This window comes from Rhagoletis zephyria, unplaced genomic scaffold (genome assembly GCF_001687245.7).
Source record: "Rhagoletis zephyria isolate East Lansing unplaced genomic scaffold, Rhagoletis_zephyria_1.1 Rzeph_scaffold_08214, whole genome shotgun sequence".
Lineage (NCBI taxonomy): Eukaryota > Metazoa > Arthropoda > Insecta > Diptera > Tephritidae > Rhagoletis > Rhagoletis zephyria.
In genome coordinates this window covers 9,976-28,133 of record NW_016165294.1, presented here as the reverse complement: position 1 = coordinate 28,133, position 18,158 = coordinate 9,976, and the positions used below count along the sequence as shown (strand labels likewise).

The window sequence follows — 18,158 nt, the reverse complement described above, 5'->3', positions numbered from 1 at the left end:
TTGTCTATCTATAACAGTGATGCACAGCGATGACAGAGCTATCAATACATGCGCAACATTTTTGACTCAGTATGTGTGTACAAACGGAAACTGGCTGGTTGATAGCGTCGCAGATGTTCGGTGGCTTCGCACTCATAACTTGTACGTAAAAGCCGGGTGGCTTCGTGAGGCTCACGTGTACATGTCTGATCTATATGTATGTATATAACTTACGAGCAATTACAAAATTGCTTCTACAAAGCATATATGTACTTTTTATAAAAATCATTATAAAAGTTAGCTTTCGTAAAACTTGTTTACATATATGTATTTTTGACATCAAGTATATAAATAATAACACTACCATTAGCTTTTTACAATCTCCATTATTTAAATGCCTTCGCTATCAAAAGGTATTTTTTGAGCTAGTATTTATAAACATGACATCACTGATACACTTATTTTAATTTAACTATAAACCTTAGTAATACATAATTTATAAAACAAAGCACATTTTCTACAATATGAATGTATACTTTTTGCTTTTATATATATATATATATATAATACATTAAGATGTGCCGAATTTCTTTTGTTTGAATACGTCCGGCAGTTGTTCTATCAACGTGATAGGGTTCACACCAACTGCAACTAGCTCGTCCGTGCTAAGCCACCAGAGTGATATTAAATGCTGCAATTACATACATATAAAAGTTATGAAAATAAATTTTACAAGTAAACTCGCATAGCGTTAAAACGCCAAAATCGAATTTAACTTTATAAACAGATGAAACCCTATTCAAAACCCTGAAAAAATATTCTTAATGATTCATCCCAACCGTTTCTGAGTGGTTAGAGGTCTCGCATGGTGTCGGTTTTTATTTCATCAAATTTCAAATCTCCCTGTACCGCTAAAAATTTCTAGCTTCAAAAAATAAAACGTTATTGCACATCTATGCAGAATCCGAGTTCTTTAATTTGACTTTTCATTTTGGAAATTCGAAATACCAATGCAGATGTGATGATCGCAACCCTAATTAGAAATATTATCAGCCTAAAGTTTTCTTAAATCTCTTTCGTTTAACACTAATATTTCGATATTGCACTTATGTAGCTTCGACTTTTCAAACAGGTGGCAAAACCTATAAAAGTATTTTCAAACTAAACTCTTTTTATCGTCTGGCGGCAACCCTCTTAAAAACTATATTTGGGTGGCAACCCCGAATATAGGTCTGAAATAAAGGATTTTAAACCCATTTTCATTGATAACTATCGCTTAGTAATTCATTTAATTTATAAAATAATTTTAGTTTACACTTTTAAACTGTGGCAACCTTGAACATCAAAAATGTTCAATTCAAAAAAAAGTTCAAATTGTCCAATTAAATATTTCATAAAACTCTTTCATTTGACATACATGTTTTATATTTCATGTAACTTTGGTATAAAATAATTTAATTGGATTTCTCAAATATGTGGCAACCTTCCAAACTACTACCTCCTTAAACCTCTTTTGTCTGACACCGATATGGTGATACCTTATTCACTTACCAAATTCCTTTTATTAAAATTGAATTACATTTTTGATGTGGCAACCCTCCTACACGTATTTAAGATATAAAGCCTTTTCAAAACCATTTCGGTTGATATCCATATTGCAACAATTGATTTAACCTTTTAAATAATTTGAGCCTAATTTCTTAACTGGTGGCAACTCTTTTCGAAAAAATAAAACCTTATTGCACATCTACAACCCAAGCCCTTTAATTTAACACCTCACTTTTGAAAATCGCACGAATGGTGCGGATCTGAAGGCATTTATTATTAAATAACTTGAATGTAATTATTTAGGAGGTGGCAACTCTTTTCGAAAAAATTAACCTTATTGCACATCTACAGCCCAAGCACTTTAATTTAACACCTTTTTTGAGAATTGAACGGATGGTGCAGATCTGATGACCTGGACAAAAAATCCCTTCGCGTATTGTATATATAATAGAAGAAATGAAGAAACCAAATTACAAGCAGAACTTACCTCGAAGGATTTCTTGAACTTTAAACGCAGACCACTGACTTTGTTGTCACTATTTACACGCTTGAACTTTTTCCCAGCCTTCTTTTTCGGTGTTTCTCCGGCATCCTCATCTTGCCCGTTCTCTCCTTCCTTACTTGTCGTTTTTTCCAACACATATAAATACGCATCATTGTGTAGTATAATGTGGTTGGGATTGCGCTTATCTACTAACACATTTGAGACACAATGCGTTTCTGCGTTATCCACGAAATATTCCTGCTCCGAACAGGTGAAGCACATTTCTTCCAAGTCATATTCAATAATTTTACCATCGGAAAATGCTGCAACAAGACGTGGTTCTTTCGCATGTATCGCCAACGCAGTGGTAATAGCCGAGTAGCGTGGCATATTGAGATGGTGTTTGTAGTGTTTCCCTTGGAATATGCGCCACACACCAATAGTATGATCAGTACCTGTCGCTACTACGTATGTACCGCACTCTGACACAGCCAATAGATTAATAACGTCCTTTATGTGTTTGCTGGTTTCAATACTTTCTACAAAATCTAAGTCAGTACTACCATTGTTGACCACAGAAAATACATGTATTTGATGGGTATTGGGTTGCACGAGGAATAGGCGCCTAGAGTCGCTAGTAAATGTTAGATGGGAGGCAATGGTAAACTGTTCGGGCAGCCCTTTAATGCGCGCAAGTTGGGTATCATTTTTGCCGGCCACGGCTGGCACGAAACGGAATAGTCGTATATGCTTTTGTGTTGAATAGCACAACCACTGACTGTCGGGTGAAATTGTCGCGCAAACTATCGGCTCCTCATGTGTGCTTTTGAATTCTAACAATTTTTCAGGCGCTGAATTCAAGGCAAATAGTCTACGCTCTGGTGCTTTATTTTTGTGCTTTGGTTTGTTATCCTGCTCATCATCGGCAGATCCCTCAAATTGTGGTCTCCCATCTGTAGAGCCCAGACGCCATATCTCTAAATAGTTTGTATAACGAAGTAGTAATAGACGGTTGTTGGGTGATACAACAACACACGGGTTCTATAAAAATTAAAAATTCAATAAACAAAATTTTAATAAATACACACACTTTACAGGCGACACTCACTTTTAAGAATGGACCATATTTAGCTATTGTAGAGACACGTTTGCTGGCTGAAGATATACCTAAATATCCGTCCATACCGCCGGAATATATACGATCACCAGCACATATCAATGCCTTCACATCGTTGTCGTGCACACTACGTTGCAGATATTTAACCCAACAATTGTATTCCGTGTCTTCACGCTTGATTTTTGTTTTAGCATAGATTCTGATAATTGGCTCGATTCCTGAGCACATTAACATATTCTCTTCTTCATTTATAGCAACCGTTAGCACATCCGCTTTAAGCACTTGATGTGATTCTAGCTGTGTCGCCATTTTGCCATCCCATACTGTTACCTGTCCACGAGAATCGCCCGAAACGATAGTGAAATCACTTAGCACTTGAAGTGACCACACTATCACCTCCTTCTTTCTTTCCGCCCGTGCAACAGTCATTTTATGCAGCGCATGACCACTCTTAACATCCCATATTCGTATAGCACCTAAGGAGCCTGTCACGAGGAATTCCCCTGTACGGTCAAATTTGCAGCATAATACGCGTCCCTCTTGCTTATCAAATAGGTTCTTATACTGCATCTGATCATTGTCTATTTCAAATATATTGATATATCCTTCTTCAGTGCCGACAACCAATTCTGTGCCAGTTGAGTTTATATCAATGCACCAAATGGCATTGCCTGTGACAAATTGCTTGCGCCTTGGTTTGAGCAAATGCAAGTCCCATTCAACCAATTCGCCAGTAAGACCGACGGAAAAGAAACGCTCACCAGCCCATGCCATGCCCTCAACGGAGTTCCCAGGAGACTTGGGTATAACTTTTTCCAAATAGGCGGAATATTGCATATCCCATATTTCGATAGAGCCATCATTTCTAATTAAATAGGAGTTAAATGATTTATTTGTTGGTAAAATGTGGTTATCCTTACCGCGTAATAGCTAGTTTGTGAAAGAGCTTATTATAAGCCATGCTTTGTATGGAGCGCGGCGAGAGATTGTAAAAACGGACATTATGAGTTCTAGTACTCCCAACTTCAACTTTTTTACTATTCATTTTAATTTTTAACGATTTTATCACGGATTTTAAATGTGTGATTGGTAAAAAAAGTGCGGTTCTATTGATAATAAACAAATGTCAACACGTGCGAATCAAGTTGCGGAACGGCCGAAATGAAACGCACTGGGAAAGTGACAGCAGTAAAATGCGCAGAGTTGCAGTATGTGCTGGTTAACTTTAGTTACATGCAAAAATATCCGGGTTTTTTTTGTTGTAGGTGGTTATCACAGAATTTAACGTAGTCCAATTTTTCGAGAAATCTACGAAACAGCTATCACTGAATCAAAATATCCATTTGTGAACGTGTGTAATCTAAGTATACGTAACGTTCTTAGCTATTTTTTATTCACAAATAGCATATTCGTGGATTTTTCAGAAAATCTGACTACGCTAAATTCAGTTATAGACCTGTATATGAAATTGAATCAAAGCGCTTTGGGATTTACTTTTTAACCCTATTTATCCCTTAAATGTTTAAGTTATATTTAAACAATAATAAAAAGTTAAAAGTGTTCTGCCGAGACATGAAATCTTTGTTTGGTGCTACATTTTCCTGATGGAAAGCAAAGAACCGAGTACGTTCGCAAATGTTACTGCAACAGGCGTTATGTCAGAATACTTTTGACACTCACAGTAATTTTCGTTTTGTATATCTCATAGTATTTTGGCAAAATTTTTCGCAGATATTTCCTAATTCACACAGAATACTAATTAAATTAATAAGTTCTAAAGTACTTTCGATTATAATTTAATTAAAGCAACATCCAATTGGAGTTAAAAAAGATGAGACGGTAAAAGTGTTTAAAAAGCAAAAACATTTAGGGAATTGCTTAATTATTTAATAGCGGAAATTTGCAAGCTGCTGCAATGCTATACTTTAATTCGAGCAACCGAATAAATAGTACTTCATTATGGAAGCCGCTTTTTAGTAAGTGTAACTCTCTATAAATCGACTATACATCCCTCCTCATGCATATTTATTTCCAGTGTTGCTAGCCATATTCGCCACACCACTTACCCATGCAGCCCACGCAGAAGCTGCGCGAGTTCTTGAACTGAGCGATCGTTTCTTGGAAGTGTACAACCAAGGACAATGGCTAGTGATGTTTTATGCACCATGGTGTGGTTACTGCAAACGCACAGAACCTATTTTCGGACAAGTAGCGCAAGAATTGCATGGACTGAATATACGCGTAGGCAAAGTTGACTGTACTCGTTTCACCAATGTGGCACGTGAGATGAAAATTCGTGCCTACCCAACGATTATGTTCATCAAAGGCAGCGCAAAGTATGTGTATAATGGTGATCGCACTAAGGAAGAATTGGTGGATTATGCACTGCGTATGAGTGGCCCTCCCGTACAGCTAGTTACACGCCCGGAAAGTGTTGATATGCTTAAGGGTTCTCACACTATATTCTTTATTTTCGTTGGCCAACAAGAAGGTATTTTGTGGGAATCGTATAATGCCGCTGCAGAGAATTATCAAGAATATGGATTTTTCTATGCAACCTCGCCGGATATTGCATCACAACATTTCGATTTTGAGCATTTACCAGCGCTGCTGGTTTACAAAGATGAGCAACATTATGTATATCCACATGCACATGTCGTAGACACCATGGAGGGCACCGAAATTAATGAAACGGTTCATCATTGGGTGAATGTTGAGAGATTTACAACTTTTCCGAAAATCACGCGCTTCAATATAAATCAGTTAATGCTTACGAAGAAGTATCTTGTTGTAGCCGTAGTAGAGGAGGACAAACTAAACCAAGTAGCTACACATGAACTAGAATTCCGTGACATGGTTGAAGCAGTTATTCGTAAGCATCGCGATAGATATCATGATAAATTTCAATTTGGATGGGTAAGTGCGTACAAATTCATACAAACTATACCTCCTTATTAATTCTAAATATAATTTTTAGATTGGCGAACCTGGTATAGCACACTCTATTATATTGGATACATTGCCTACTCCTCATGTAATCGTGATCAACTCTACAACCCAACATCATTACATACCAGACGATGAACCTCTAAAAATTACACCGCAAGCACTTCACATCTTCCTAGAGTCGATTCATAATGAAAGCGCTACACCACTAGGTGGCGACACTTACTTTGTACGACTACGACGCGCATTTTTCGAAGCTAAGAAGGGATTGCGTGACATGTGGCAGGGCAATCCTGTACTTACTACTGTCATATTTGGATTGCCATTTGGATTTTTGTCACTCATTTTATATTCCATATTTTGTGGAGATTGCTTCGTGGCCTCAGACGAAGAAGATGATCACGAGAAGACAGAGTAAACTTTACGTAAAAAAAGCTTCCGCTTTTTAGAGCATTTAATTAGAACATTCATTTGAATTAATTTATATTTTCTAGTCTACTTAAATTGGTTTGTAGTTTAATTTATAGGTGCCATGTAAATTTGTTTTATATTCTTGTGTACATGTAAGAAACAAACTAAACACAAAAATATGTTATTATTTTTATTAGTTTTATAGAAGCGAATGTTTGATAGGAATAAAAAATTGCAATATATTTTACATTCCAACATCTTGCAATGCGTATTTGACCAAAAATAAAGCGTTCGATAATAAAATATTGAGAAAAACTAAATCGCTTATTTCTTTACTGAAGTCTGCGATATTAAGGTTTTTAATAATACATGGAAGCATCTCAGATATTAAGTCGAAAAAATTGTACCGATTCTAGATTTGGTCTTTGGCAGATCGTTTGGTCCAATTACGCAGTTCTAGAAACTCTTGATCTAAAAACCTGCATTATTAAAGGATGGTGATTTATTGTGGTATGAAAACTTTCATTTGCACATTTATTAATGATTCCTGTTTTTAATATTTATGCAGTATTTCTAGCATTAAAAATAAAACTTAGTTTTGCATAATGATCTGCAACGATACTAAAAATTTGCAATCATTTGCGCTGGCAAAAAAAATAGTGAATGGCCACGCGGCTATATTGAAAGCTGCTTTAACTTATAACATCATAATTTTCTGCGAGGGGCAAATAATCGTAAATAAGAGAATGCAACATTTAATTCTTAAGTGAATAAATACGTTTATCTACAATGTTGCATTGATTAGATTTTAAGCCACTGTCATACATATGTAGCCCTCGAGAGCATACGGCAATCAGCAACCATAATCATCATCATCGTCTGAGTCAATGGCGGCACGTCTTCGATCATATTTAACAGTTGATTTACTCTGTGGCATTTGAGCGTTTATACTTTCGAGAATACTTTTAAATTGGGTATCATCAAGTTTACCACGAACTTGACCCATTTGTGCCATACGTATGACCATATTTTCGAACATTTGTGCCTTTTCAGGTTTGCTTATTTTTAGTGTATTCACTGTGAATAGAAAAGGAATACCGATTCTAGGTTAAATATATGCGAATATTATGCTTGCAATATGTACTCACGTCGTGCGCGTGCCTGCTGGTCTAGCACTTGCGAGAGTATAGAGTGCTTCATTTCCTCCTGCTGACGCATCTGCTCCTGTTGTGCTTGTTGCTTTTCTGCATTGTTGCCACCGCTGCCACCCTACAAGCGAAAAACTATTTTAAGTAATTGCAATTTATTTTCCGCTTTTGATAACTCTTTACTAGAGTTCAGGAGAGGATTTAGGGTTTTAATTACGGTAACTACCGGTCCCCTATTCTATTTTTGGTATTCGCTTATACTTTGTCCCACCAACCCGTTACCAATAACCGGCACCTGTTTGGACTACCGCTAATCGTTTGCAAAGATCAATACTTACATATTGCTGCTGTAATTGCGCCAAACGCTCAGCTCGTAAAGCATCCAAATCATTGTCTGCCATTATAATTCTTTAATAGATATTTCTTTGTTTTTAAATCGTAGAAAAATGGCAAAAATAACCACACTAGAAAACTGATGGAAAATGCTCCGATTGGGTTAGTCACTTTTGACATTAATGCAGTGATGCCACTCATTTATAATTGGTTGACACTATTCTGGTACGATTTGGGACTGAAACAGTAGAGGTATTCTTTTGCAGCAAAATTGTGAAGTGCTATTTAGCAAACAGTCTTTAGACTATGGAAGATTTCGCCTAGTAAATTGCGTTTTCGTATCTACTTTTGGTTGCTGTTGTTGATGTAACAACATACAGATTCTCCCAAGAGGTTTTGGGGAGTGTTGCTGGAGTGACAGTCCTTGGCCAGATATAAATCTGGGTCGTTCCGGTTACGTAGATCCGACTGCCGTAGGAACGCGCTATTTTTGGTCGTAAAGTCCGAAAGAAATATTGCGCCTGATTTATTAAAAGTAAGCTAATGCTCCGACTTAATTTTCTGAGCTTAAGCTCACTCTTAATGAATGAGGCGCAATATTTCTTTCGGACTTGACGACCAAAAATAGCGCGTTCCTACGGCAGTCGGATCTACGTAACCGGAACGACCCAGGGACTATGACGGTCCATGCTGTGTTGCTCGGTCGCAAGTGCCAACTGCGACGCCGCCCACCACCACTATAGGGCAATAGCCTGTTCAGTAGCACGTACAGCAAATGGCGGGCAGGAAATACGCCTCACTGACACCCCACATTCCAATAAGTCTCCCTAGGCACAGGAAGATTTTACATTTTAACAAGATCGAGGAGAAAACGGCCTTCATGGGGCGGTATGGAATATTAATATAATCGTAGGGGAACATACTTGACTCAGCAGATAGACGATTCGACATTCTGGACAATGAACGACGACTCTCCCACCAGGATTATGAGCAGCTGCTGCAGCTCGCCAGACCTAAAAATTGTCAGCTGTCATGCTGTCTTAAGCATCAGACCATCTGCCCATAGTCAATCGATGTATAAACCTGCTAACTTTGCTTCCGCGGATCACCAAACCTATGTCAACTTCTCCAAAGCTGACTCGGGAGGCTTCACGGATGTTACTGAAAGCACCTTCACTGCCCTACCCACACCAACCGACGTTCACGTAGATGAGCGTAAATTCCGCAGGGTTGTCATTGCTGCTGCAGCCCGCTTTATTCCAGCAAGATGCATTTCAGAACCCCGTCCGGCCGATCCCAGAAATCCCCGTATCAGGGATCTCAACTCTGAGATTCGGCAATTAGTGAACGTACATAAGCGGAAGAAGTGGGAAGAGCCTCTGAAGACCTGAAACTTCGCCTCTGGTGTGAGCAAGCATTGGTCAACCATGAGGTCATTGTCCAACCCGAGGAACCGTAACGACGTAGTTGAAATATCTTTTGGTGACCACTCTTTGGAGCGATGAGCGAGCTATTTTAGCCGACAGTTCATACTGCATCCTCCGGCGGACAAAGCCAAACGTCGAGTGACCAGAAGGCTCCACAAACTGCCAACACCAAGTGCGCCTCTTGTTTTCACCAGCGGCGAGCCATCGGGAAGCCGAAAGCCTCCAAAGCCATTGGACCCGACGGAATTTGTACGCTGATGCTGAAAAATTTGGGCCCTGCGGGAGCGGACTATCTAACCAAGGTCCTCAACCACTCCCATCATTCCAGATATCTGGAAAATGGGGGAGGGTGGTCCCACCGCTTAAACCGGGGAATAACTCGTGGCCTTAACCGAAACCACTGCTGTGAGAGAACTATTCTAGTAGCGTTGGACTTGTCCAAGACCTTCGACACTGTCAGCCACTCAACGCTATTAAAAGATATAGAGGCCTCAGGAACCCAAACGGTGGTCGGCGAATTATCTGAGTGGTCGGTACTCGTCAGTAATCTTTAGAGACAAATCGAGCAAACCTAGTAAAATAAAAAAGGGGGTTCCTCAGGGTGGTGTCTTTTCCGCACTACTATTCAACTTTTACATTTCTAAGCTCCCTCAGCCACCAGAGGGAGTCTCTATAGACTCTTATGCTGACGATTGCTCGATAATGGTGTCTGGGAATGGAATTGATGACTTGCGCTCGAAAGTAAACGGTTATCTCTCCGACCTTCTCGCTTCTTCACTGCAAGGAGCCTAACCCTCTCCCCTACAAAATCCTCAGCAACGCCTATCACTACTTGGACGAAGGAGGTCGGACTTACCTTCGACATTCTGCTCTCCTTCTCGGCGCATACAACCTCAATTGTCAATAAAGTACAAAGCCGCAACAAGATCCTCAAGTCGCTTGCCGGCAGAACCTGGGGCAAATACAAAGGATCGTTGTTGGCAATGTACAAGGCAATTAGCCGGCCGGTTCTGAACTATGCAGCGCCTGTGTGGACGCGGGGGACTAGTAGGACGCAGTGGATGAAGCTGCAGACCTGCCAAAACATGGTACTCAGGACAGCGACAGGATGCCTTCTGATGTCGCCGCAACATCACCTGCAAGACGAGGCCCATATGCTCCCGATTAAGGAGCATAACACAATGCTCTGCAAGAAATTCCTAGTAGGGTATCTTCGTGTGCACCCGAACAGACATCTGCTTGCGGAAGAACCCTCGCCACGGCACGTCAGAAGGTATCTATATGAACTGACGGACGAAATCCAGAGGCTCACCGAGAGGCCTTGAACGGCATTCACAGAGAGTCAGTCAGTTTCCAGTTATATTGACCCTCGACCTGTGAATACCCCTCTGGGAACACAACCATCAGACGTGGACGAGACAGAGCTTCGTCTGCCTCGGGAGACTCGGACCTCAAGAGATGAAAGAGCAACTAAAATGACGGTAGGGGCGGAACGACAATTCTTCAATAAAATAATACGACGATGGAGACGAAACACCAACGACAACATGGGAAACTGTAGAAGAAGAAACGACAATTCTTCAATAAAATAATATAGACGACAACAAAAGGAACAAACACGACAAAAGACGAATCTGTAGAAGACTACACAACTTTTCAAGAAAATCATAGTGAAATAATAATCTGTTCAACAAAATATAAAAGCTACTTCGGCGAGAGCTAAAGAAACAACTTCTAAAATGACAGAAGAGGGTGCAACAGAAGAAACTCGAAAGACCACATTAGACCCGGAAGAAAGGTAGGAGTTTCAAAATTTTTAAGTTTTTTGTTCTTAAATTAAGTTTTTTATTAAAAAATGCTATATCTGTCTGGGAAAAATTAACTGGCCATTGACAATGATGAAGAGGGCGATACGAAATATGGGCTGGATATTGTGATACTTATTTCATTTATGTAAACTTGAAATATCATTATTAATATAACTAAGTCATGCAAGTGCATTTTCTTAGGTTTGATAAGTAGAAACATTCATATAACTCGGAGGCGTATTTTACCTAAATATAATTGCCAAGGAAAATGGTTACGAAGAAGGCAGATTTTACTGGAATGCGTTCACAGAAAGTATGTACGGGCTTGTAAGGCTTATAAAAAGACGTTTTGAGTTTTTAAATTTTAATTAGCATTGACCGAACTTCCGTAATATGAATGGAGTAAAATTCTTTTGAGTCTTATGATTTAAATAAAAAAGGTACTATTACAACTTAAAAATATCGCAGCCTTAAATAAACAGATAACGCTGCCGTGGAATGATATAATAGAATGTTTTTAATAAAAATAAGCTAAGTGAATCATACTTTTAGCTAATAAAGCAAGAATGTGGTGCTGCTTAAAAGTAAAATACTTCTATTAAAATGGAAAATTATGGAATACTGCATCTTTGGAGATAATTCAAATAGGTTTTAGGCTAGGTATTATGAAAAGCTTTCCAATGAAATATGCTGCCATTGACCCTGAAAAACAAAATTTTGAAGTAAATTGTTTAGGAAATTGTTAAATTGCATACCGGTATGCCCAAATTCCAACCGGCACCTGCTGGATTCTCCTTGGTTATACCACAACGTTTACAAACGATGCCATTTTGTGCAATCGCCCAAACTTCCGTGCCTACAGAGACCGATTTGAAACCGATATGCGTCTCAGTATGTGGAGGAATATTTGGCATATTCGGCAAGAACTGCCAATGTGAACCCTCTGGGAATGTTTTAGTTATTTCTTTGCGCACAGCCAAGCGATTGTGGTTGTCTAAAGCCCAAATACCAGCGTGCCCCACAGATACCGTGCGGAATGTTGTGCCAGGAGGAGTTTCCACCATTTGCCAAGCTTCACCTGTGTTGATTGAAATGATATAACTACTGCTTGGATACATTTATATAAGCACCAGTGAAAGGTATAATTAAATAAATAATTGCACAAGTTTCAGAACTAGTAAGTGCGGAATTCTTCCGTTGCTTATGTGCGGGGAATTTTCCATTTATTATGGAAACAATGAATATAAACGTAACTCACCCAATGGATTGTGTCTAGTAATGCCATAACGAAAATATATCATGCCATTTCGTCCAACAGTCCATACTTGTCCCGTTGGCCCCACGCTAATTGCAATCAACGGCTGTTCACTTGGTATGTGTTCCCAACTATCACCTCGCGCATTTTGTTGCGTAACACCATGCCGTATCAATACATCCCCATTCGATGCCACTGCCCAAGCGCAGACGGGCAAATCCTCCCAATCGCTTAAACTATTAGCGCTATCGGCATCACCACCAAGCACTTGTAACGAGGCATCTAATATTTTCGAGTGACTAAGCTCCTGCCATGGACCGCTACTAGTCAGTCGGCATTTCTTTAGCCAACGTCGTCTGCGCACACAATCGGTGATTTTTTTGTGAGCATGATAGGTTGCTGGNGATCAGCGAGGGACAACGATAGACAATATTAAATAGTTTTACACGTCCGCTAACGTAAAGACAAGTCACGGCGGCAGGATCTGTGCGGTACTTGTAGTCGGCGAAGTGCATGCTATTCACATGCAATTGATAATGGTGTTCCAAAGCTCTGCGTTAGAAGAAAGAATATAGTTAAAGGCATTCTAAAGGGCAACGGAATAATTCGCTTACTTGATGCGGAGCGTGAAAGTCGCACCAGGTGCGAATACCACTTTATCATTACGTATTTCATTAAGCCATTCTGAGTCACACATGCTATTCAGAACTATGGTATTCTCATTGAATCTGGGTATGAAAATTGATATAACATCATCTACAAGAAAATAAGAAAGTTTGTACATTCACTTTATTTACCTTGGATTAATATGCATCGCAATGACACGGAATTTTTCCACCCTGGGATGTGTTTTTATATTTGGATGGCACTGTAAATCAAAGCGTATTTGATCTGCATCGTCGTAAACACAACCAGACACCTCCAGTTCTGTACCAATAGGCATTCTGTAACATTAAACATATATTATAAACAAAGCATTAAACATATAAGTATTTTTTTTTTTACCGACCCATTATATAGTGTGTTGTAGTAAGGTGTTTCCATTGTATTCACATCGAACTTCTCAACATAACAATTGCGTTCTTTGTCCAACTGATTTGCCTTCATATTGAGTGGATCGAAAACGAATACTTCGCCTAGGTCACTGGTGATCCAAATGGAATTGTTCGCAGGCTTGCCCAACACTTCATTTATTTGACAACAAACAGAACTGAGATGAGATAGCCAATCCTCCATTTCGGCATCACTGGAGAATTGCAATTTTATTGGTGAACAATTGATTGGCAAACGTGGTGCGTGCAGCGCGATACGCGGTGAAGACGGCTCGCTACAGCACTGCACACATGTGATAGCTGACAGTGAAAACTGAATTTTTGTAGTAACACCATCTGGATTGAGCACAGTAAATGTACCGGAATCGGAGTCTGCGATAGTTGTGCTGGCATCTGCTGCACCGGCACTGCCCGTTGCACCACTCACCCATTCTAATTCGATTAAACAATCTTCGAATTCTCCACCGGGCCGTTGATAACGTGCCTCCGCTGATTTAATCCATGAGCTCAGCTCGATTGCCTTTTCGTATTTTTCTACGTGATTCAATTTTTTTAGTTTCTCCTTTTGTTTTTGTAACTTGCCAATAATATCTTTTCGCCATGTTGCATCTACATCTACTCTGCCGTTGCTAGATGCTTGCTCGTTAAACCAATTGGGTGCGTTTGCTGGATCAACGCTTACGCCACCAGCTGCAACGCAACTCCACATAACCTCGCATTCGGTCCAAAATTGCGAACCAGCATGATCTTCATCCTCACCCAGATATGCATCGGAGCCATGGTGTGTTGAGTCTGATTCGAACACGGCAGAATCACTCTCCGGATGTGCCTCTGTGCCGACTATGGAGCCAACGCTACGCACTGGTGACCAGGCGCGCGGATTCTTTAGCTGAGTTTCGAAGTGCTTGCCTGCGATTTCAGTTACGACCTCGGTCGCGGGCGCACTGGATGCGTGTGCTGCATGTTCTCGCATCGCAGAAGTGCGTTTCTTATGGCGCTCATTTAAATTCAAACTACCGATGTTGGGCGGTGAATCAGCGGAATATTTCCAGATGTCGCTTTTGAGCCGCGCCTGCGCTGCTGCTGCACCCGTTGCGCTGCTATTCGTGGAAGCAGGGCTGGCGGACACATTTTCAATGGGTGCACATGTCTCTACAACACCTTTTTCCTTATCCTTGCTATACAAATTTGAGAAACTCTGATGCTTTGAACCGGGTGTTGAGCCACTGCCACTGCGTCGTGACACAATCGACATGGAGCTAGACGTGCGACTTATCTGCATAGGGCACTGAATTTGCCGCCATTGCTTGCCAGTCGGATCAGAAGTGGACACGCCTGAGCGAAAGTATAGTGCACGATCCGATGAACCGACAGCGAAAACTTGATCATTAGGTGCTACAGATATCGACGATATGTTCACAATCATCTCTACCCAACCACTGCCAATGGCAGCGTCCTCGCTAATACCAGCGGCTTCACCTTTGACACCGCGTCGGAACCATACATGGCTATCATTGGTCACACACCAAACAGTATCGGTACCCACTGAGACTTGGCTGATTTTGAGTGGGCTCGACGAATCATTGCTACTAATTGGAGGCTTGACATCTAGCCACGCTTCACCCGAGAGATTTTCGCGCGTTACTCCAGTACGTACAATAGCGCGTCCATTATATAGCACCGCCCAGACAAGACCAGTCGGACCAACACTTATTTGTGCCAACTCACAGCCGGGAGGAGTGTTAATTGCATTCCAGCGAAGACCTTCTGGTGCAGAAGTGCTTACGCCGGTGCGAAACATTGCCTGAAGGATGGAAAAATAAAAACTAGTTTTACTAGCAAAGTAAGTGAACAAATTAATAAAATCATACCCTTCCGTGTGCAGTGATAGCCCACACGATCATAGTACCCAATGGTGCATTTGGTACATTTGTGCCCCCAACAGAAACATCAATAAAAGGCTCTTGTGTGGGGTCTTTATGTAGTGGCGCTACGGCACACCAGCTGNTAAAAATAAAAACTAGTTTTACTAGCATAGTAAGTGAACAAATTACGTAAATCATACCCTTCCGTGTGCAGTGATAGCCCACACGATCATAGTACCCAATGGTGCATTTGGTACATTTGTGCCCCCAACAGAAACATCAATAAAAGGCTCTTGTGTGGGGTCTTTATGTAGTGGCGCTACGGCACACCAGCTGTTCAGCGCACTATAGCGGCGAAAACGTACCTGCGAGAATAGTTTTTTTTTAATAAGTACCTAATAATATACAATTTGTTTCAATTTAAATAATCGTATTAAGAACTCACCCATTTTCTACGCCGTACATACGAGTTCCATGAATTTTTCGCCGAGTATGTAGCGGGAAAATCTAACGCATACATCCAACCGTCTTCCGCCAACTGCTGACCGTCCATATCAAGATCTAAATGCCAGTCTCCATCCCATTGCCACGCCATTGATGGCAACCTTACCTTATCAATGTTNAGGGTCTTTATGTAGTGGCGCTACGGCACACCAGCTGTTCAGCGCACTATAGCGGCGAAAACGTACCTGCGAGAATAGTTTTTTTTAATAAGTACCTAATAAAATACAATTTGTTTCAATTTAAATAATCGTATTAATAACTCACCCATTTTCTACGCCGTACATACGAGTTCCATGAATTCTTCGCCGAGTATGTAGCGGGAAAATCTAACGCATACATCCAACCATCTTCCGCTAACTGCTGACCGTCCATATCAAGATCTAAATGCCAATCTCCATCCCATTGCCACGCCATTGATGGCAACCTTACCTTATCAATGTTGCGTTCCACACTGCCATCAGCTGAGGAGAACTTATAGCGATCGGTAGGCAACAACTTTTTCGAAAATCCTTCAATCGGTAACCAGCGTTCATTCTCGTACGACTCTTCTTTGACGCGTATGGGCACATCTAAGCCAAATACATACACATAGACTTGACGATCACCACCAATGGCCCAAACAAAATGTGGCACAGCAGCAATTTTTTTGAACTCTAAACCCAAGTATGGGAACTCTCGCCAAGAGGAAGAATTGGTTGACAGTGTATACACGCGGCCTTCACTATTGGTGGCAAATAACAATGAGCTAGGCATGCTGCAACTATTGGAAGAACATACAATGGAACAATGGTGTCATACAAATTACGTTAGTTTTTTATGTAGTTATAAAAACGCATATTGATAATGATAACATTTGTTAGGAGTGCTTAAATGTATGCAATTGCTTAACGCTAGTTCAGTGAAGCGTTTTTCATTTTTGTACAAAATCGATGCAGCATTGTTATAGACATTGCAATAATTCTAATATGTAACTGAAACAAGAGTTATGCAAACCAAATTTACACATAAAAATCGATTAAAATACTTTAGAAAGAGATGTTTTCTGGCACTAACCTCTTTTTTATTCATTCAGTTTTTTTAAATAGTTTCCCCAATTAAATATACCTAGTTCGAGGAATTTTTTGCTAAACGTTGTTTGGCAGCGATTGATTCTTCTACTTTCGCATTTTTGAACTCAGTTAAGCCAAATATGCACATATGTATTTGTAAATAATTAATTATTTTGTACAAATGTTTTACTTTATGGCTTTTCACTTTTTTTGCGTCCACACAAAGGCGTGATTCACTTTCACCACTCCTTGCTCGTCCTGCAAAAAAATTTGCAATAACAATTACCGACTCCTTTGTGTCTGCTGCCGTATTATCAATTATCAGCTGATGGAGATTTGTTTACATTTTCCGATCCGAGTGATGCCATGCAGTAGATTAGAAAAATACCTTAAAACAGTAACAATCTTCTCCAAAACTCTAAATTTATTGCATTGACACAGATATTCGTATTCAAATCTTCAAGAAGAGTTATAAAAATTCTCTACATTCGAAAATGTGGGCACTAAAATATCAAACGTTTCTTCAATCAGAATATCAAAAAAAAATTTGGGTATGCTATTTCGTAATCCATAAAATTTTAGTATACTATTCTGCAAGTTCACCATTCCTATAAGTTTATGGAAAAGCGAAATTTCATTCAAATTATTAGTCTTTGTTGTTCATACGAAACAAAATAACTTTCGGTTTCGGCTAGTATCCTATTAAAATCCTCCAAGAAAATGAAAAACAATCTTGCGATACGGCATCACCATTCCGAAAGTGTTAAAAGAGGAAACGAATAATTTGCAGTGTTGCATTTAAAAATAGTAATGGCATCGGATCGGATATATCGATAATTAAATTTCCGATTACACATACTATCAGCTGAAATATGCTTCTTTTAATGATTTTTATAAGTTTTTTTTTATTTTTATTATAAATGTACATAAGTTTTATGGTATATGAAAGCGTTCAAATTTTCCATCCAAGCTCTCATCATTTTTGCACTTATGTTGATTAATCAGTCCGTTACAATGGTCTGCTGAAAAAGTTTAAGCAGCAGTGACCACGTTCGGCCAGTTAAAGACGAACTATTCCTGTTCATTGCTTTGGAAAGCGATGTACTACGACGCAGGAAGCAGAGGTGGCGCCGTAAGAGGTACTGATAATTTCGCTATGCACTGAAATTCACTTATAATTTCAAAAAATTAGTTCTTTTTATAAGTCGTATATATTTACAATTTAACACAAT

General features: G+C 39.7%; 4 protein-coding genes across 4 annotated transcripts; 1 reads left to right on the top strand and 3 right to left on the bottom strand.

Annotated features, from left to right (window-relative positions):
- Positions 1–292: 292 nt before the first annotated feature.
- Positions 293–4,288, bottom strand: l(3)72Dn (UTP4 small subunit processome component l(3)72Dn). Its single transcript, XM_017630905.1, has 4 exons — positions 4,049–4,288; positions 3,120–3,993; positions 2,015–3,052; positions 293–670 (listed from the first exon to the last, which is right to left on the bottom strand). The coding sequence occupies exons 1-4, from the start codon at positions 4,171–4,173 to the stop codon at positions 551–553; spliced, it is 2,157 nt and encodes a 718-aa protein (XP_017486394.1). The 5' UTR covers positions 4,174–4,288; the 3' UTR covers positions 293–550.
- Positions 4,289–4,799: 511 nt separating this feature from the next.
- On the top strand, positions 4,800–7,210 carry Tmx3 (Thioredoxin-related transmembrane protein 3). The gene is made up of 3 exons (XM_017630903.1): positions 4,800–5,104; positions 5,164–6,044; positions 6,106–7,210. The coding sequence occupies exons 1-3, from the start codon at positions 5,044–5,046 to the stop codon at positions 6,490–6,492; spliced, it is 1,329 nt and encodes a 442-aa protein (XP_017486392.1). The 5' UTR covers positions 4,800–5,043; the 3' UTR covers positions 6,493–7,210.
- PDCD-5 (programmed cell death 5) lies at positions 7,130–8,163 on the bottom strand. The gene is made up of 3 exons (XM_017630904.1): positions 7,972–8,163; positions 7,634–7,754; positions 7,130–7,562 (listed from the first exon to the last, which is right to left on the bottom strand). Exons 1-3 carry the CDS (start codon positions 8,032–8,034, stop codon positions 7,339–7,341), a joined length of 408 nt encoding a protein of 135 aa, XP_017486393.1. The 5' UTR covers positions 8,035–8,163; the 3' UTR covers positions 7,130–7,338.
- A 3,126-nt stretch (positions 8,164–11,289) lies between these two features.
- LOC108374867 (tectonin beta-propeller repeat-containing protein-like) lies at positions 11,290–17,258 on the bottom strand. The gene is given in 10 exon segments (XM_017630902.1): positions 11,290–11,903; positions 11,957–12,279; positions 12,460–12,856; positions 12,858–13,008; positions 13,071–13,184; positions 13,254–13,400; positions 13,466–15,312; positions 15,574–15,738; positions 16,142–16,637; positions 16,931–17,258. Coding segments are annotated over 9 exon segments (3,672 nt in total). The 5' UTR covers positions 16,631–16,637; positions 16,931–17,258; the 3' UTR covers positions 11,290–11,864.
- Between the last annotated feature and the right edge of the window lie 900 nt (positions 17,259–18,158).